The sequence below is a fragment of the Solanum dulcamara genome, chromosome 8, assembly GCF_947179165.1.
Source record: "Solanum dulcamara chromosome 8, daSolDulc1.2, whole genome shotgun sequence".
NCBI lineage: Eukaryota > Viridiplantae > Streptophyta > Magnoliopsida > Solanales > Solanaceae > Solanum > Solanum dulcamara.
Genome location: NC_077244.1, coordinates 57,177,002 through 57,199,900, shown reverse-complemented (window position 1 = coordinate 57,199,900; position 22,899 = coordinate 57,177,002). Strand labels below are relative to the sequence as shown.

At 30.5% G+C, this 22,899-nt stretch overlaps 1 protein-coding gene across 1 annotated transcript; it reads right to left on the bottom strand.

Annotated features, from left to right (window-relative positions):
• Nucleotides 1-20,618: 20,618 nt before the first annotated feature.
• Nucleotides 20,619-22,626, bottom strand: LOC129899509 (ethylene-responsive transcription factor CRF4-like). The gene has a single exon (XM_055974503.1). It carries the CDS (start codon nucleotides 22,039-22,041, stop codon nucleotides 20,938-20,940), a length of 1,104 nt encoding a protein of 367 aa, XP_055830478.1. The 5' UTR covers nucleotides 22,042-22,626; the 3' UTR covers nucleotides 20,619-20,937.
• Nucleotides 22,627-22,899: the final 273 nt, after the last annotated feature.

Here is a 22,899-nt window from a genome sequence, read left to right as displayed (position 1 = left end):
GAGTGGCGAGTCGTAAGGTCATTCATCGCAAAGGCTCTCAGAATTCCTCATTTGTCTAAGTGTTGGAAGGACCTATAAGTCTATCCTACGACTTGTAAGACCATCTACGGGTCGTAGTTGTCCACTCGTGGTCACTTGGCAGTGACACTTCTCAATTTTTCTCATGATTCTCGAACTCGATCTAGGCTAGAATAACACGGGGTGTTACACCTTTTCATGGAAAAAGGCACATTCACCTTTGCTGGGTATGGATCTTGACTTGGATCTTTCTTTCTTCATTTTCATTTGATTTTGAAAATGACCTCTCACGAACAGTGCCTATGATTCTCCACCTTTTTGTTTTTCTCTCTTCCTTTGTTCATAACTATACAAGACAGAACAAACTTCTTTGAGAGATACTTCATCATTCCCATGAAGTAGAGTAGTTTCAAGGTGATCAAACTCATTCAGAAGTGAACTTAACAACATTAAGGCCATATCTCCATAAGTAAAAGTTACATCCATATTCTGTAAATTTGTCTCCAACTTATTAAAACTGGTGGTATGATCATTCATTGTGCTACTGGGATATATGTGAAACGTAACAATCTCTTTTTCATGTAAAGTTTATTTTGATTGTTTTTCTTCAAGAATTTCTTCTCCAGTGCATTCCATAATTTACTTGCAGAAGTTTTCTTTGTGTATGGATACTTCTGTTCTCTTGCAAGGTAAGATCTAATGGTACCACAAGCAACATGATTGATAATCTTCCAATCTTTTTGTCCTACACCGTTTGACTTTTTTTCTTCTATGGCAATGTCTAGCCCTTGTTGAAAAAAGACATCAAGGACCTCGCCCTGCCATATTCCAAAATGTCATAATCCATCAAAAATTTCAACTATAAATTTCGCATTTGACACAATTCTTGTCATATGCGAAGATGCCAATGATGATGTATTATTGACATTCGATGTGGACTCATCATTTTTCTTATCTTCCATTTTTGCTATAAATACTATTCATTAGATAAAAATGTAAAACACCAAAATAAATTTTTTTTGATGTGGAAGTTCAGACTGCTCTGCAACCACAACGCATACTCAGATAAAATCTTGGCTCTGACACCAATTATTGTAGAAGCCGGATATATAGTGATGAAATAAAAACTGCTATAGCTAAAGAAAACTAATAAATAGCAATGAGGCAACAATAAAAAGAACATCAAAAATTTATGAGGTTCGGCAAAAGTTTATTTTCTTTTGCTTATTCCTCGGACACAACCAACCAATATTTATTTCACTCTAAAGAAATACAAGTGAAATACTACAAGATAGAAAGAAGATCAAATGTCTTAGAAGATGAGAAGACAAGTGAGACGTGTGTTTCAGATGAATCAAGAACTACAAAGTAACTACCTTGACTTTTTGTAACAATGAAGAATTATTTTCCTATTATATATTTAAATTAATTCATCTAGAATCTTGTCAAATTTAATACAAACATATCATTGAAAGAATGAAATTGGAGTTGGGAGACGGTAGGCGACAATCTTCTCTCTACTTTTTGATTTTACCTTTATTTAACTATATGAATTTTTTCACACTATCTTCATATATATGTTAACCTCATTAATATAGTCATTAGAATACTGTTACTTGGCCGAGATACGTTTTGCATTTCTTTCTACTTTTCGATCCTTCCCACCGACTATCATATGTATAGTTTCTTGAGAGAATTTAACTCAACATGCCTCTCAATTAAGTCGTGTTGTTCTTCTTCTCCTCTCTTTTCTCTTTCTTGTTGTTCTTATTCTTCTTCTCCGTCTCATCCTCCTCATTCTTTTTATCCTCCTTGTTCTCCTGCTCCTCCTCCCCGTTCTTCTGAATATACACAAAATTGTAGAGCTCTTCCAGAAAAATCAAAAAAGATAAATTAATCCATTGAAATCCTTACAAAAATTGGGCAAATTGAGTATCAATTCACATATTTCAGAATCAATAATTTAAAAAGTTTCCTATAGAATTTTTGTCCAAATAAAATTGATTCCATAATATTTTCAATATCTTGAGTTTGGAAGATTCCATGGAAATGAAAAATATGTATATCACATCGTATATCATGAATATTAATGCATATCACACATATTTTTGTTGATATACAAGAGAGAAACAATACATGATAATATACACAAATATAAATGAGGATACACGAGTAGATTCTTTTTCAACCTTCAGTTTTCATTTGAAAATCAATTCAAATCTACCTCAAATCATCTCCAAATACCTTTAAAATTGATATTCAAGCACCTTAGGGTGACATACACTGATATATATATGGTGATGTGCATGGATACGCATGGGGACCAGGGGGTGGGGGGAATGGAGTCTTCTTTAACCTTGAGTTTTCAATATGAAAATCATCTCAAATCCGTCTTACATCATCTCTCAGCCCTTCCAAAATTGATACTCAAACTCCTTAAAATGTTTTAAAGAAAATCGAATATCACCAGTTGAAAGTTATACAATTTTAATGACCAAAACTTTGAAAAAAACCAAAAAATACTAAAGATTACAACGTAAAAGAGTGCTTATTAGACGAGCGTAGTGAGAGAGACTTGGCGAGAAATATTGAAAGATTTGGAGAGAAATTGAAGAAAATCGTTTGCAAATACACACACAATATTAAAACATGAGTGTAGGTTATCGAGTGCCAATAACCATACGTTTCATTTTGAAAAAATTAAGCGGATTGACAAATATTACTACTATAATTACGCGATAAGGGTATAGTTTTAATTAATTACATAAATTAGCTATATTTTAATTAAATTTGTTATTATACAAATCTGGGGGCTCATATACAAATCTAGAAGCAAATATATAAATATGGAAGCGAACGTTCAAATATGGAAGCGAATATACAAATCTGGAAGTGAATATATAGCGAAATTACAAATCTTTAAAGCAAATCTGAAAGCAAATTTACAAATCTGCAAGCAAATATATAATTCTGGAAGCGAATATATATAATCTCTTTGAAATTCCAGTTTGTATAATGCAGCGAGATATACAAACGGAAAATCTCAATTTGTATAATGCAGCGAGATATACAAACATTAATGACCAACATAAATATAGCTATGAAGAGTGATTACGGAAACTATACCCATAGAAAATTATTAAGCTCAATATGTTTGCCATTTCTGAAATTTTCCCTTTCATTTTTATGCCATTTATTGGACTAGTTAGTCATGCAGTGTCAAATTCGCTTCAGGGTTTGCTTGACATACTTTTCCTAAGGATTGGTTTTTAATTTATGATCCTGTTATTGGGCTAGGTTCTTCTCTAACTATTGAAATTTGTTGGGATTGCTATTTAAATGTTCTATATCAAATTTGAAGTCTTTTGTGTTGATTTGGATCTACTTGAAGCAAAAAAGGTGTTTGTGTGTTACTACACTACATTGTTAGGATTTGTCTCATGACGAATCACTATAACTTATCATTAAGGCAAGTCGTGTCCTATAATAAATAAAATTCATGGTGATTGATTACCAGAATTTTGATTAGAAATCATGTTGAATCACCATAAGTTATCCTGACAACCTTTTGGAGTGTGCTTCCAGTTTCTGCCATAAAATTCATCTTTTCAACACTCTTTTTAGCGAGTCAAAATTTAAACTATGACATCGAAAAATACAATCTGTGTTGATCGACTCTCACCACCATTCATAAAGCCCATTCATTTAAATCCGTTCATGTTTACAATTTTAATTTTAAAAAGGGCAACTCCATGGTCAATTATTCTCTCCATATCAATTTATGTGACTTTATTTGATCGGATATGAAGTTTAAGAAAGAAGGAAAGAATTTGTAATGTTTATCAATATGCCCCTATTAAAAGTCAAAGTGCTTACTTTTAGATGACCTAGTTTCATAATAAAGTGTTAAGTGGGGATCCAAATAAGGGTAAAATGTGAATGATATCATTAAATAGTTGTCAAATAAGAAAACATGACATTCTTTTTGGGACATAAGAAAAAAAGAAAGGTAATATCCTTTTGGCGAAAAGAATTTGGCCCAAATTTGGCCAAAATGCTAAAAAGACCTATTCACACTATAAACTAGTTTCATTTTTGACATTTTTGACCTTCCCTCTCAAATTTGAATTTTTTAAATTAATTTATTTATCAATTAATTTTTCATATATTGAAAATATTTTGAATGCATGGGAAAGGGACACATTTATAGCATTATGCCAAATGTTTTAAGTAGTAGTACCAAGCACACATGCAAGGTATTTTAATATTATTTTTTCCAATTAATTTTATTGAAATAGCTAAGGTGTTGTCATAAACCACTTTTTTTTTAAAAAAAATATTACGAATATGACTTTTACCTAAGTAATTTTATCAATTATTATATCTAAACAAATTTAAATTATTATTTTAAATATATATATATATATATATATATATATATATATATATATAATTTAAGATATTCAATAATGACAAAGAAAATTCAAAACAGGACATGATAAACATAAACACATTAGTCTATAAATCATAAAAATCATATAGTCTATAAATATCAATTTTAGTTAATAGCAATTCAAGAAAGTTACATAATGTTGTAATCTTCCCCAATTTGATAACTTACGGATCATTACTTATATTTGTTATTAATATGTCCTTTAATTAAGTAATTTATTAATTATTATGTTTAAACTAACTTAAACTATATATTTAAATAAGTTTTAAATATACGTTGATAACATTTCAATAACAATAGTTAAAATTCAAAACACTTTAAATATGGTAAATATCGACACGTTATAGAAATGTAATAATAATAATAATAATAATAATAATAATAATAATAATAATAATAATAATAATAATAATAATAATAAAATATATATATATAGTTCATAACTGTCGATCCTAATTTACAACAATCCAAGAGAATCACGCATTAATATTGTAGTCTTGTGCCCTTATATTACGCCGATTTAATACCTTGTGAATCACTATTTATATTAACTATTAATATGATCTTTAATTAAATAATTTTATTAATTATTATGTAAAATTAAATTTATACTACATAATTAAATAATTTTTTAAATATAATTTGAGAATATTTCAATAAGAACAGTGAAAACTCAAAACACTTTAGACATGATAGACATTAACACATTGTACAAATCATAAAATTTATATAGTGCATAAGTGTCGACCCTAGTTAACAACAATCCAAAAGAGCCACACATTAACATTATAGTGCTTGTATCGTATGTTACACCGATTTGATAACCCGCAAATCATTACCTATATTTCTCTATATGTAATTTTATTAATTATTATGTTTAAATAAATTTAACTACATATTTAAATAATTTTCTTTAATATAATTTAAAAATATTATAATAACAATTGTCAAACTAAAAAAAACTTTTACATGATAGATATCGACATATAGTAGAAATCATTATAAAATAATATAGTTATAAGTGTCGACCATAATAATAGCAATCCATGAGAGTCAAACATTAATGTTGTAGTCACACTTTAGTCTTGAATTGTTAATCTTATTACAAAACTCTAAGCTTTTTGAATGATGAGCATATCAATATTGAGGTAGGGAGAAAAAATGATTGTAATGCTCTATTTTAATATCTAACGTAATAAATATAATATAATTAAATTATTTGTTTATTTATGAATTATATGTGCATATATTGATTTTTTATCTACTTAAATGCGAGATGGTACAAACAAATAAAGTCAAATCAATATTATAAATAAAAGAGAGAAAATATTTATAATTTTCTCATGTACCAATAAAAGATTAATATAATTAATAATAAGAGATTAACTATAAATTATTTAAACGTGTCCTATATATTAACTTATCAGAATAGAAAAATTTTCAAGAGAACTATAATTAAGCGGTACACTTAGACACCTTATCAAATCAAGAATTATATAATTTTTTTGATTATTTAATTAAGAATTGGGCCTAATATATATGTAAACATATAGAATATATACATATACAATACATACATGTACATATGATTTTGTTTCTATTTTTTTATTTTGAAACATCTTCTTAATTAATATAATTGAAGTAACTCATCATGTATTCGTGGTTAGAATTGGTAAAATAATTATAAAAATTATTATAAATTATTATTACTTTGGGTAGAACAATTCTAATATATGAAATTTTATATGGTATTCAATGTATAGTTATAAATGTCTTTTTTTTCATATTTAAAACATCTATTTTTTTAAATTATATTATTTTTTTTTTTCTTAAAAAAATGCACACGTTGTATGAACGGTCTATTTATCATTGTAGAATTGTATATATTTTATTCGTTGATTATATTTAAAGAAAAATCATTGTAAATTTGAAAACCCATTAAATTTACTAAATTGTGTATTATTGAGTAATTTATATTTTTTAATTACTAATTTTTTTACTTATATCTATTATTAACATAAATTTCAATTGTCTCCTTCAATAGAAAATCCTATATTATATGAAAATAATTATTTAAAAATATATATCCTAATTATGTTATACTTTATTTATAGACATTAAACATATTGTATAATATAGTATCCTGCATAAAATATATCTATTTTAAAGTATTATAATCGATAATTAGTTATTGAGTGATTTTTTATTTACTTGTTATAAACATCCTTCTGATTAGTAAAGTATTTCGGAGTAACTAAATTTTTTATTTGTGGTTAAAATTGGTGAAATAATTTTACCAATTTCTATATATATTAATTCTTGTTTGGAATGATTATCATATAGAAAAAATTAATGTGTTATTCATGGTATATTTATAATGTCATATCATCAATTGTTTTTAATAAATATCTAACTTTCAAAATTACATTGATTTTTCTTTTGAAAAAACATCCATTGTATAGACTAATCTATTTAGTTGGTTATATTTAAAGAAAAAATCCAATTGTAATTTTTTGACTCGGCGCTTAATCACTACAGTATATTTTACTAAATTTGTATTATGAAATAATTAAGTATAATTTTAAGTAAATAAAATTTTAATTTATAGTTATTATTAACGAGAAATTTAATTTCTCTTTCAACAAATGAATTTATTTTAAGCAAAAAAATAATTTTTCAAAGGTATTCATTGGTACATTATGAATATAATTGAGTTTTGGGGAGGGGTGGGGGAGGAAGTGGAGGTTATGTATACGTATAACATAATTTTTATGGTGTAGTAATAAGAAATATATTAATATAATAAAAATGAAATTACAAAAACTAATTTTTAACTAAAGCGTACAACTTTTTTTAATTAACTGAACAATATTTTAAAAAAAAAATCGTACATTTTTTGTTAATCGAATAAACTATATCAAACACAAAAAAAAATACAAAAAGAAAAAAAACTTAATAACTACAGAGTTTGTATTTTAGTAGTTCAAGGAGTTTAGGAAATAAAAGATAATTAGTTTTGTTTTGGAGGGAAAAGTGTTGAGGAAATAAATGCAAAAATTGAAATAAGGATATTATAGACTTTTTACATGTCACGACCCCGACACGTCGTGACTGGCAACCACTCTAACTTTTCAGTGCGAGAACCATTCTAACAGCCCAACAACAATAATCGTAATGTATACACAAGCTTAAAGATGTGGAAGAAAGTTTAAATCAAAGATAAATGCTCAGTTCTCATAAACTCAGAAACCAACTAGTTATCAACCCAAATTATGCAGAAGTAAACACACCCTAGGAACTGAAAGTCGTTCGTATCAAAACTCTAACTAATAGTCAATATAAGAAGGAAAACACTCCCAAAAACCAAGTCATAATACTAAAACAGTGTCTGAAATCTTAGTTCTCGAAAAAGGGACTAGAACATAGAAGAGTCCATGACAGCTTGAAACAAACAGCTCACCCTTGAACTTGAACAAGCTCACCCTTCCAACCGAGGTCTCTCCGCAGCCGGCTGAATATGCTTTGTACTCAACAAAATGGCAGAGCAAGAGTAGTATCAGTACACAAAAATAACGGTATACTAATAGGACCACGCGGTTAGCCAGTAAGCGGATCATAGACAAGTAAATTCAACACAATTGGAATATACATATACATAATAACTCAACCAATCTCAAGTTCAACCATATTCAGCAATATCATAACTCCATATTTTTCACGTGTTATAACTTCACACACGGATCCTCTCAAGGGACCTATAAACAATCAATTTTATGTCGGAATGTGACATCTGGTCCAAATATGTGTCGAAATGTGACACCTGATCTAATTATGTGTTGGAACGTGACATCCGATCCAATTATGTGTCAGAATGTGACATCCGATCTAATTATGTGTCGGAACATGACACCCGATCCAAACATACCACAATCACAAATACATTCAGTATTTACAATATTATATCGCCAAGAATATGTTCATCACAAAATAGGCTAGCAAGTGATCATTTCACACATAATATAGCAAGTTTCCCTATTCATATACACGCAAGCATAGCATGAAGCCTAGCGTTATTTTCAACCATAGGTTTTCAGTTCAAACCCTCACCCAATGATTACCCACCATACTTTCTAGGTTCTAGAAATCAAAGTATAAATTTAGGGAGTAAAATCCTTATCTTAACTGTGAAAATCCGTGGAAACTTGATAGAATTCACTGTAGGTCGCCTCTCAAAGTCCAAGTAACTGATTTTGCAGAAAAAGATCATTTCTGGACATTGTCACAATTTAAGTCGCTACTGTCCCGCTCTGGAGGAAATAATCTCTCTCTAGCGAGATATGCGGAAACAGTAAACTCGGAGTTTGTGCTCCAAGCCCCCATTTCACAACACACTCTATTCCAAAGACATTTTACTCGCCTGAATGCGATTCTGCTAAGCCATAAATGCTCTGTATCGTCCTGGCTATCAGCCTATCCAATCAAATTAGAGGTTTGACCTCCCATCATTCACATGATCACCTTAGACTTCACCTGACTCAGAATTCGTCCAAGTCTGACCTAGGCTAAGTTTTTTCAAAGTTACTACCTGAATTTTTTTGGCTCAAAATTCTTCTCCATTGATTATTCCTAACGACGGGGACAAATCATTACGTTACATTTTTGTCCAAATTTTGGTTAATTTTTTTGGTCCATTTAGCATCTCTCAAAAAGAAAGAGTGTCACAAATTTTTGAGGCATAGGAACTAAGAAAATTCAATCCCAACCCATTTTTTTTGTTTTCCATTCGGTGTCTTGTATCCATACTAGAGTCCGATTATTTCGAATTCGCACCGTCCTAATTTTTCTATACCAAGAGCTTGAATTCGAGACATCTGGTTAAGGAAGGAGCAGCAAATAAGCTCCAGTGGCGGAGCCAGGATTTTTGTGAAGGGGATTCGAAGTATAAAGAAGTAAACACGTGAAAATGACAAAATAAAAAATGGAGCAAGATGGGGGAAAATAACAATCTTAACCCGCTAAATTTAACTTGTCTTATCATGCTGCGTTTAGGTTTTTCCTACTTTTATCCTGCTCCATCGAGCTTTTTTATATTTTTTGTGCTTTTTTTAGTGTTCTATTTCATTTTGAATTTTTTTAAAATTCTGAATTAGTGCCCCATTCAATCATATGTTACTTTAAAAATCACTAAGATTCTTTAATAAGGTGTAAAAATTGAGTTATTAATATTATAATGTATATTTAGGAGATAAATAAATGACATCGTCGATTTTTTAGTTCATTTAATTCAATTTACTAAGTTAATCATTTGTAAAAAAGACAAATGATGAATAAATAAAATAAGTTTAGTTTAGTTTACATTTTTTTAGAATCGAATTGAAAAAAATAAGAAAGAAATACTATAAAATTAAGAAAAAAGTCAATTAAGTAGATTTTGTAAAATGAATATTCACGACTTTTAAATTTCTTCATTTGATTAATTTTAATTTATTTTATTTTATATAATATTTTTTCTAACTCAATTCAAATTTAATAATAATTCATCATTTTAAAAAGAGTTTCTACGAGTTAGTACATGGGAAGAGAGTTATGTAGAAGCAAAATGGGCAATATAAATAAGCAGAAAAAACACAAATCATCAAAAATATGTCTAATAAATTTATACAAAGACAAATTGAGAAAAAAAAATAGCATAGAGAGAAAAATAATGAACAATGAAAATAATAAAGTTTTATATTTGACCCAAAACTTGAGTCCATTCTCAACTTTTTCCAAAGCACAAAAAAGATACAAATATATTACATACATGGGAATCAAACTCAGACCATTTCGGTCAACAATGACCCCCTTAGCCATTGAGTCACACCTCACTTTATTTTTAAGATGGTTCATTTTAATATATATATTTGTAAAATAAGAAACTGACATTATATATACAGTGTAATTTTTCGTTGAGGGGATTCGGATGAATCCCTGAACTACACGTAGCTCCGCTCCTGCTAAGCTCCATCCCAACTTATAATTACTATGATTGTATTTGTCGAAATACTGTTTTTTGTTTCTCGATTTGCAAGCAATAGATGCAAATAATATATGAACATTCGAAAAGGGATCTGACTGCAATTTCTTATGATTTGAAAGCAAGTGTTTTTTGTGGAATATCACGGTTGGTCAGCAGCTGTTTTGATGGTGGCACCTGCCCAATCATGTCAATGCTTAGTCTTGATTATCAACCATACATACGAATACGAGGGGAAAAAACTCAAATATATCATCGATCTTTAAAAAAAAAAACTTATTTATGCCATCCGTTAAAATTTTAACCTTATGTCTTAATTGATACTTACTAAATTTGGTGAAATTTGACTTTCTTCTGCTTGAAAAGCGTTTTTGCCTAATTTAATTTGGTACATCATAACATCAACTTCTTGTCATTTTCTGATACTTCAATTCGAGATTTCCACAAATTAAGCTTGAGTTCAACAAATTTAGACTTTCAATTTTACTTGTGTCTTTGTCTTAGAAATGTTATCCACTATACTATTATGGAAGCTACTTAGCCAATAAATAAATATTCATCTCACATATATAAGGAATAATACAAGACCACAAGTTGTTATACAATACCGTTAAATTAACCAACCAGAGTGAATATTGTTGCTGCTTTTCTTTACAAGAGCAACCGCTAGCCGCCTTACGCAAGACTACTTGGCTTAAAAGTTGTGGGGCACCTAGAGTTATGCCAACCACTTAAACAACAAATTAAAACTAGTCGCCAAAACCAATGAGGCTTATAAGTTTTAATTTGAAGGTGCTGTCCATTAAAACCACGGGCAGAGCGACCTTAGGTCGAATGGTACTAGTCTAGTGCATATCCTTCACCGCACAATTTTATATATGGTGTACAAAGGTTAACTTTTAGCTATTATTAGTGTATATTTAGTAATTTGCACATTTTTAATACAACTAAAAAGAAAATTTGCACATTCTTTGCTAAATTTCTGACTCTGTCACTTCATTAAACCTCAGATGTATTACGTATTATAGGGACAAATTCAAAAAAATTAGTTTATGAATTTTGAATAGATTATTTATATTATATTAAATAAAATTTCAATACAAATATAAGATCGATTTGAACCATAGCTACTGAGATGATCTATAAACTCGTATGTATAAATGCTCATGGGCTCTGCCCTTGACACATGGAGTGAACTCCGTATATGCATCTATAGTCATTTTTTTTATGTGAATTTAAATTAGCCAGGCAAACAATTAGTTTCGAATATTTTTATAGTTCCTTTTTTGTTTTGGTGCAAGAAGTGGAGTTAGATTGTGTCACACGTACATCATTAGTTGAGAGACTAGATGAAGCTCTTTTCAATGTAACTTAGTCATCACCATTCTATCATCCAAAGAAACTTTAAAACTTCTCCAAGCCACTACATCACTAGTGGTCATCTTCCTAGGGAAGCAGTTTAAGTCCTCTTTTCAGCATATATATGTGATACTAGTACGTGTTAATCAACTTGGCCGGGAAATGTGTGCCAATTCATTTCAAGTAATTTATTAGTAGTAAGAGTTGAGTTTTATTACTTTATACATAGCGATGGTGTAAGAGAATTTGAGATTTTTATACTACTATCCATCAAAATAATAGTCGGTAAAGGTATACTTTTGTATATTACTCCCTTTGTTTATACAAAGTAGAAAATAATAGCAGAAATGTAGGATGTATTAGAAAATCTAATATATGTATTAGCTATGATAGTATTTGATAGGATTTTGAGTCTATATATAATTAATACATGGAAAATTATAGTATTAGCAATACACGGACTATTAATGCATAAATAAGCATGGGTAAGAATAGAACAAATTTTAATACACCAAATCAGACATTGGATAAGAAATAGTTTCAAAAAATAACACTCTCATCATTACTAATTCCAACACGCCCTATTAAATACTTTTTCTATCTCAATTTATATGACCCACTTATCTTTTTAGCCAGTTCAAAAAAGAATGTCACATTTCTTTATTTAGTACCCCCTCCGTCTCAATTTATATGACTTAGTTTGACTTGACAAGGGGTTTAAGAAAGAAAAAAATATTTTTGAAATTTGTGGTCTAAAATAAATCATAGATATTTTTGTGATTGTAAATCATTTCATTAAGGATAAATAGACATTTTAAAGTCAAATTATTACTAAATAAATCATTCTTTTTGGGACTGACTAAAAAGAAAAATGAGTCATATAAATTGAGACATAGGGAGTAACAATTTTAACTTTAAAATATTCATTTTACCTTAAATAGATGATAAATATTCACACAAACATCTACGACTTACTTTGGGTTATAAATTCAAAAAAAAAAATTACTTTATTAAATTTTGTATCAAATCAAACTATATCACATAAGTTAGTACGATCTGAAATAGTATTCTTATATGTGCCATATTAAAAGGACCCCAAATGTTTAATAGACAGTCCTGTGGCTTGTGACTCAAAAGAGAGAATTTAATAGTTATGGTGGACCAGAGAGGTACGTGTCGTCGGAAAGTGAATTATGAAAGAGGACAAGGGGTCATAGGTGTAAGTATATGTCTTTCACTAGCCTTCCTATTTTAATTTCTCTCCCTTAAAATTACCAAAAGTAGTCAGTACGCACAGATTACTTATTATTACTCCCAACAACTTTGAAAGTTCAAATTACCCATGAATGGAAGCCGTATGTACTCTATTCATCTAAGAATGGATGATGAAATATATTTTGATCTCACGTGACAGGACATAATTAACTAATACAAACCCTAATTAAGCATGAGTTTAACTGTTTAAGTACTATGCATGGGCTAATAATTATACAAAAAGTATATTTATTCAATCAGGTCATTTTAGAACGGTTTAGAGGAGATTTGAGTTGGTCGTACGTAAAATTTAAAAAGTAAGTTCATTGATAAAGATGAACTGTTGCAATGTATGAATATTATATAATCAACATCTATGAATGTATATACACATCTGATACGTAGTTATATATTATATACACACAATTATTTACTATTTATACAATAATAATACATTACATAATTATGTATACAGTATTGATATATCAGATATACATTACATATACCTGCTGCCATTTTATTAAAAAAAATTTGTCACCTGTACAGTTACATAAGAAGTCCAGTATTAATGAAAAACAACCATAATAAAAAACAAGTACTGCAATAACAATTTATTTATTATTAATCACCATATTTAATAATTTTCATGTTACTAATTTCAGCATAACTTATTTTTAAACCAAAAAATCCAGCCATGTATATTACTGTAACTCATATTAAGCGAACTGTTGAGGTATGATATACCTCTTGAGAAAAATATTTAATGACATAAATCAATGATTATTTTCCATTATTAACCTTTTAATATTTTAAAACTACTTAAAATAGTTAAAAACCTCATTAAAAAAAGAGTAAGTATAGAGAAAAAATATATCTCAACAGTTCCCTTTAAACTTTCAATAATTCATTCGTTTTAATGAGTTAGAGTAACATTTAGTAACTTGCAACAATGATTGTTGGATGATTGTAAGCCCTCAAATTGTCTTGTCATGCGCAGCAGTTGGGCAACTTCCTTTTATTGCCCCAACGCAGTAAACTAAATAAGCAGAGCCTAACAGGTGTAGTTCTAGGATGTGTTCTGCTTTATATGGGGCTATGTTATTTATATGCCGACTGCTACCACCAATTAAACACTTACATTTCTACATTTATGAAATAATTGCAAAATACTTAATTAAATGATTTTGGCTTTTTGAAATTGATGCAATGTGATCATATTTGCTTTCCTTTTTCAGAATATCAAGATAACAAAAATAATACAATTGCCTATTTCCAGAAAGTGGCATACTGGTTAAAAAAAGGAAAAAACATGAACACCATGCCTCCTGTATATTTTAAGTATTTTGCAAAAACAAATATTTTTTTCTCTTTTTTTTGGTATTGAAGAATATTGACAAATTTCCTGCAATGGTTTGTCTTTAGTTGTAGTTGCCCATATAGTGAAAGAAAATGTTCTGTACATTTGGATTTTCTGCAGATTTAATTTTGACGATAGATTTCAACCTAGCTAGTTTGGGAAATAACTCTAGAGATACCAGTTGTCTGTGGTCCAAAAGTTTTTCGATGTTTGTATCCATTTTTTACTTTATTGCTTTGATTGTGTCTGTAAATCTAGGATGAAAAGAAAGAAGAAAAAAAAAACTAGAAATATGCATGAGTACCTAGGTTGTCACTGACAAAATTAATTTTGTAATTTGACATACCAAATATATCTAATTAACTAATGTTGGTAAATGGTAAAGGGACATCCGATATGAAATCATGATTTTAAATCAGCTGTATGATCATGCAATTTGACATTAGGATTTCAAATCTTCAATTCTCCGGAAAAAAACATGATTTGAGATTCCCTTGATCAAAATTATGGAGGTATGAAAACTTGCGGCCTACCTCTTGGTGACGAAGATTTTTTGTATGCGAAAAACTTGCGGATTACAATGAAAGAACATAACTTCTCTATGTATTTACCTGTCCTCTTTTCTTTGCTCTTATGACAAATTCTTTTTATAGGCACGAGCTAGGGTTGATAGGTATTTTGGTCTTCAAGTAATTTTAGTGGACTTTGAGCTTGAAAGCTTGAAAAGAATGGGTTGGGCCATCGTCTTGTCAACTTACAGGTCCAAATGTAATTGAACTTCATTTAAGTCATATAATTTTAACTTAAACATTAATCCTACTCTATTAATTAACCAATAATTTGGCTTCATCAATAACTCAACATATCATAAATTTAAGATTTAATAAAAAAAATCAATCCAATAAAATTTAAATGTCTACACGGGTAACACGGTGGAAACAAAAATGAAAGGGTAATCTTTTCGACTTAAGCAACCCACACATTAAGTTGTTGAATTATGTTCACTACCAAAGATATAATATTTATGAAGTTTTTGTAATTGTCTCACTAAAGTATATAAATAGTTCTGTGCATGAAGATGCATGCGCACGTGTTTGATCATTCTATAACTTATCTGCTACTCTTGAGCGTGCGCACAATTATATTGATTTAATTTAACTCTACAAAACTAGAAGCTAGGATGTAGTATTATAAAATCGAAACTTTACTTACATTTAAAGCATAGAATTTAAGTTAAAGAACATTCATATAAGACCATTTAAGGAGTCAAGTGGTTAGATTGTTGTCTAAGCAATGATGAATTACTTGGTTACTAAATAAAGTCCAAAATTAAAAACAGAAAAGTTTTGCTGGTCATGTCGAACCTTAAAAACGACATGCGTACTCGTGCAACTGATAAAAACTACGTATAATAACATTCTTTTGTTTCATTTATATTTATCTATATGCCAACTACCACACAATGGCGGAGCGGCATAAATCGAAGGGTAATCAGTTAGACATCTTTCATCGAAAAATTATACTTTATATAGAGAAAATAAGATCAAAATATCTATTTATATATACATATTAAATCTTGAATAACCTTTGACGCAATTTTCTGATTTCGCCAATGAACTACTGCAAGTGTAAAGATGATATGGCAGATTAGTTTTTTTTTTGAGTGTGAAAACTTCTCATATGCTTTTTTCATCAAATTTAACTTGTTCCTTCAATCTCAATAACAGTGTAACAGGCATTATATGTTAATCAAGTTTATATTGTTCCATTTAGAAAGTAATTTGTGGGAATGTTTGACATCTTAATTTCAACTTCCGAAAGTATGTAGCTTTTCACTTTTAAAAAATGAGAATAAATGGACGATAATACATCTGTCCGGTTTCAGCTTAGTCTCACTTATTAGTAGAATTTTTCTCCTTCTAACATATTAGTCTTCACTTTTGTCTGTCAATCTTGACTAATTTTCTATTATCAAATGTTAAAGAACAAATTATGACAATATTAAATATTGAGAATATAATTAAGTAACTAAATTGTGATTCTCTAATATTGTAATAACATTTTAAAAAAGATAGCCATACACATCAACATAATATCTGAGCAAATATATATAAAATTATGTACTTGGCTCATAAAAAGAAATTCAATCAAGCTATTCATACACAAGAGGCCGTGTGTTCATTTTAATCCTATAAACTTTTATATGAGGTGATTGCATAAAGAAGTTTAATTAGTTAGAATGATAGAGATATGGAGTAGGAGGCAGAGTCCCTTGTCCCAATTCCACGAATGAATAGGGAGTAAGACGACTTAATTAATATATGTACCATCATTATGTTGGCTTGTGAAAAGACGAATGGTCGGAAAAGGCATTGGACCATCTTATATATTTTCATTAAAATGGAGAAATAATTCGAGAAAAGGACAACAATACCGTTATACACGCTTTTCGTACGGGAAAACTGAAGACTAATTAGGGGTGACTAATTCAAATTACTGGATAATTAAATACTCGTTTGATTGCAGTTAGCTAGCCTGCCTCCCTCTTAATGAGAAAATACTTTATATATGTGTATATTATTGGGTATGCAAATAAAGTCTTATATTGATAGCAAGAAATAAAAAGAAGTTACTTATAAGGTGTTGAATACTCTTAATGGTGTGAGCCTTTTGAATCAAACGTACAAAATTGGCCCAAAACGGATAATATCACATTATATCAAGAGTATTCTTGAATCGTTTTAGCCAAACAACTATTATCAGAGAGCCAATAATTTGGCAGGATGTAACACGTGCAAAGATGGTTGAGTGTGGCGTGAGGCACGATTTAGTGCTTTTGCCCCGTTTATGGCTCGGTCTACGCAACCTTTGTGTTTTGGTGACCATATATACTCCGATGATGTTGGGGGGGAATACATACACATTGAATCTTTGATCCGTGAATCATGATAATGAATCACGTGGAACTTTAGAGGAGGGTGTGCAAACAAAGTCTCATATTGATAGCTAAAAAGAAAAGGTTTTGATATTCTTAATGGTGTAAAATCTTACTGAAAAAAAACTATGGTGACTTAGCCCAAATCAAACATTATCACACCATATTAAAAATATTATCGAACCATTTTAACCCAACACATATCACTTCTTATAATTACATGTTGATTGAAAAATTCTAAAGAACGCATGAATATGGAATGCCTAGTGGAGATTTTACTCGCATCCAATGCTTACAATAAACTAATGAATACAATGTACATTTCTTATACACATATTTATTACTTAAACGTATTATTTGTTGGATATTTTGTAATATATAGAGATTTTAAATTAAACACTCATCTATTTATAAAGGAACATGATTATTATAAAAAGATTCATGAAAGAGTCATTTCTTAAGTTTTATAAATATAGGACTCTCTAGAAGTATCCTAAGAAAAATCTGTAGGTATATACAAAGGCTTTGTTGTATGTTGAAGGAAATTGTTTGTATTTTCTCCAATATGTATACAGGCAATATCTCTTTAAGGAAAGCGATTTTTCATGCCTCAAAGCCATCTTTTTCTTCAAATATATTTCCTGTTATTTTTTTTAACATTATTTTCCTTCTGTCTCAAATTATTTATCATTTTTTTGCTTCTCGAAATTCAAACTAAATGAACTTTAATCATCACGTACTTATTTTCATCATAATATTATAACATGAGAAGATGCAATTGTTAGTACTTTTTTTTTATAATTTTTGAATATCTATATTTTAATTTAGAATATTAAATAGGTCTAATTTAAGTTTGAAGATTAGTTAAATTAACTCTAGAAAAGAGCGGGACATTTATTTTAAGACGAAGCAAATATTACTTCTAGAAAGAGGTGTGCATGTACCCCTCAGACATGGAAACAATTTAGGCTAAGTGTTTGTTTGGACTTTTTGCGCATAAAGTTAATTTTTTTTACATAATTTCCAACTCAACGTTTCAAACACTCAGATTTTGACTCGTTTTATTGTTTGGCAAAGTAGAGTATTATTAGTGATCATATTCAAGATTGGGAGTGGACTAAAAGAAATTTCTCCTCTGCAGTTATGTTTTTAACTTGGATCCTATGAAATTAATAAGTTGGTCTTTCGTTTGTTGGCTTGGCTGAGAAAGTATGACTAATGGCTACATGTGAACTACCTCTCTAATCACATCGATGTAACTCATCCTATTTGTACTACTCTTTTCATTATTTTCCTTAATCAAATCTTTTTGAGTTTGAAATCTTAAAAGGCATGTGTCGTAGACCTCTATTTTCAGTGTAAGATTGAAAATTTACAACAAATTAATAAATGCATAACACATATATCTAGATGTAATTTTAATTATTATTAAATTACAATTTAATCCGAGTAAATTAGTATGATTTTTGAAATATAAGTATTGAGTGTTGATAAATTTTTACAGTCCTCCCATAAAAAGACAAACGAAAGAAAGAAGCATGAACATTCTTTTTTAACACACCCCATCAAAAGTGTATGGAGTTTCGGGTATATAGACTAATAAGAAAGCAACAAGGACAAGGTTGACACTAATTTGTTGTAGCCAATGATCAATAATTCAGTATAGTGGAATTGTGAACTGTTTGGCTGATAAATTAAAAGCTTTGGAGTTGTTCAATAATTCGAGCCAATTATCTTCCAGAAATTCAGGGCTTTGCCTATAGAAATGAGCCTTCACTAATTAGGGAAGTGTCGATTTCATATAATTGTTGACATTTCATTCTCTTTGTTTGGAAGAAATAAAAATTAGCCAGCGCGGTAATCACTAAATATATGTCTTTTTAGACTAAACCTTTTTCTCACCTTTTGACCAATTACTTGCCCCTTTAATTCCAGCATATCTATAAATTAAGTAAAATATTACAAGCAGATTTTTTTTAAAAAGCCGTTGATTTTAGTTCAAGGGAAATGTTTTGCATAATTCCATCTATCTCTCCTACTATTTTTGTCCATTGAGTAAATTGTTAAAAAACGTAAGTAGCGGAATACATTGAAGCTAACGACTTGGCATGACCTATTTAAGGCTAAGCTAAGCTTTGGTTTTATTACATATAATAATACAAAAAAATTATAATTATCAAAATAGTATACGGAAATCATCATAAACATGGGGGGAAATGAACTGGGGAAGTAAAATTTTAGCCTTAAGCCATGGATTTCAATGAACCAGTTGCATTGGTACTCTGCTTCTATAATTCATAATTCTGAATCTTTCAATACAATTAATGTAGGAAATAAATATAAATAGATGAATAATAAATAGAGGCAACAAACTAAAGCAAGCTAACAACTGCTATGATATGATTGTTATAGACGGCGAGGCATATCGTTCATCAATATTTCGCCCGCCTACTAGTATTATTATTTGGATAGGCATTATTGTCCGCTGCGTTTTCCGCACACAAATGCATAATAACATCACGTTTCCTAAACATATAAATGTTTAACTACCACAAAGTGAGTATTCAGTATTTACACACATAGCTTAAAGCCATTCACACTAAGCTGAAACACACACCGACTTGGCCAAGTGAGCCACCGCAAATCCCGCCTGCTCGCGTTGGACAAGAGAATACCAATTTGGTTTTATTTGGACTCGTTTGGTGTGAGGTCCAACAGATAATAATCTCAAGGATAAAATTCAGGATTATTTTTATCATGCGTTTGGTTGAAGGTATTAGGCAGTCATGAGATTATTTATCCCATCATTTATATCCTAGTGATGGGATGAATTATATCATATGCATGGTGCAATAATTTATCCACAATAACTTATTCCGTGATAACTTGTTTCCAACCAAACAACCCCTTAGTACTTACACACAATCTAAAACGTTGATTTACCTATTAAGAAAATATTAGATTGTAATAACATTAAGCAATATGATGTGATTGTTGAGATTTCTTGACCATTAATAAAAATTCTAATTGGAAAATCTTGTGATAGGGAAGCAAACTCGGCACCAATTGAAACTACTTCTACTATTATTTTTACTTGTCTACAATGTACTTTGCACAATTGTTAATTCAATTCAAGAGTTGAGAAATGATGAATGGTGCAGTAGTTAATTCAATTAAATTTACATACTCAGTGGGAGGAGAGAAAAAAAAAACTAAATTCTGAAAATTAAATGCACGTCGAAGCCCGAGGAACACAAATTTCAGTAAACATATGCATATCATTTAGTCCAGGTAAAGCATTAGTACTACATTGAAACACTGGAGAAGGAGGGGCCCTCTCTACTTATTATCAAAACATTTTTTGATTTAAAAAACAACTACTTGTTCACTCCGTTAACTTACACGGAGAATCTAAAACAAACAACTCTAATATACTCGTGAAAGGAAGGCATTAGTGGATTCCTCATTGTCGCCGGTACACAAAATTTGCCAATAGCTCTGGCAATCTGGGGACAATGAACACTTTTGAGAGCTTGAGAACTGGATTATAACGCCATTAAAACATCAACACTGGAAAAATCTCCAATGTCTTTGAAATAATTATCAACTTCTAATGCACCCAACTCTAGAAATGCATCATCAAATTTGCAAATCTCAGGGTCTAATACAGAATCATTCGTGAAATCCCAAGAGAATACGTATTTGGATGGCGTCAATAAATCATTGGCAAAACTTTGTTCCGCATCTCCAAAGTTGAAGAAATCGTCCAAGAAGGAAACGTCTCTGGGCAAGTACTCATTTGAATAGTCTGGTATGATGCTAAGTGTCTCCCCCTGGCACTCAATGTGTTCGACGTTTTTCTCACTGTTTGTTTCTTCCACCAATATTGGGCAATTTTCTTCCCCTTTTGTTTCTTCGAGAATTGGTTCGGACCCCGACCCCGACACACTTTGTTGTTCTGCTTCATCACAGGATTGGCTCGTTCTGAAGCGCAAAACAGAAGTGGGAGAAGAAAGATTGTGGGATTCATCACCAGATTCGTAGCCTGAATTCGAAGCCACATTGACCTCTGGCTTCTCCTTCGCTGGAGGAGTGATGAAATTGGTTAAAGCGTCTGGTCCACGGAGCTTAATAGCAGCATTGTCATAAACCATCGCAGCTTCTTCAGCAGTATCATAAGTACCTAACCAGAGCCTCACGCGACGTGCTGGGTCTCTGATTTCAGCAGCCCATTTCCCCCAAGGTCGTTGACGCACACCCCTGAACTTCCTAACAGTTCCATCAGCTGGAGCTGGTGGCTGCACCACTTCCTTCCTCTTCAACACCTTTTGCTTCGCTTCAGCTACTCGCTTCTTGCCAGTACTCAGAGTTTTAACATCATCGATTGATTGGGTCTCAATACTAATTTCATTGATGTATCTTTTAACACGTTTCCGTCCAAAAAGCTCTTCTTCATCACTTGAAGAGTCAGTTGCGTCCGGGTCAGTAACGGATATCCGTACAGTCCTCGGAATAGTAGGATTGTACTCGGAAGATTTACGGACTTCCGTTGTTTTCTTAGGCTTTATGATGGATGGTTTAGTGACTTTTCTGATGATTTTCTTGTGTTGGGTATATTTGATCGGACAAAGCATAGAGTGATGATCCATATGAGCTAGAGGGGTAAACAGAGGGTGAATACTTGCTCAATGAAAGATAAAAGGAAGATTACTTTGAGAGTGGCACGAGATTATGTAGGATTAAAAAGGATAGGAATAGTAGTCAAAGAGAAGCTTGAAACTGAAGGAGAGAACCAAAGACATCTGACAAAAAGAGGAGCAAGGTCGTTAAAAGAAGGAATATATAGTCTTAAAGGAGGCAAAAAGAAAGTTAAACCACCACCACAACCCACACACAAACGGAGGAGAAAGTATTGAAGGCGATAACAAAGCGAAGCCCTTTTAACAAAGTGAACCTCAAAGGAAACAAGAAAGAAAGAAAGAAGGGGCTAAAGAGGATTTTGTGTAAGCGTGAGGCTTAAAAAGGTTGAGTGGACAATAAAGGGAAACACCATATGGTCTAAAAAAAGACCAAGGAATCAAAGTCTCGTAATCCTATGTTTCTCTTGCTGCTGCTCGTAGTATTAGTACTAGTAACTAGTAAGTACTAAAGAAATATATAGTATATCAAGTCTTCTTCTTGCGTGATGCAAATGGCCAAATGTAGGATGATGAAAGAGAGAGTGTTGAGTTTGTGGAGAGACAGGAGTTGTGCTACTTCACTACAACACTTCATTACCTCTTTTATAGGATACAAGCCGAAATTCCAATATGCACATTAGTACTTTTATTTTTATAATATTGCACTATTAAATGTTTCATAAATATGGCAGTAGTGCCATACATGTACACAAAAACAAAAAAGGCCACTAGTACCATACACTATCAGATTCTAAAAATATCTAAAAACTAAAATGAATCTAATGGTAATAATCCTACCTTTTAGATTTAATTTATGTGCGGTAATTT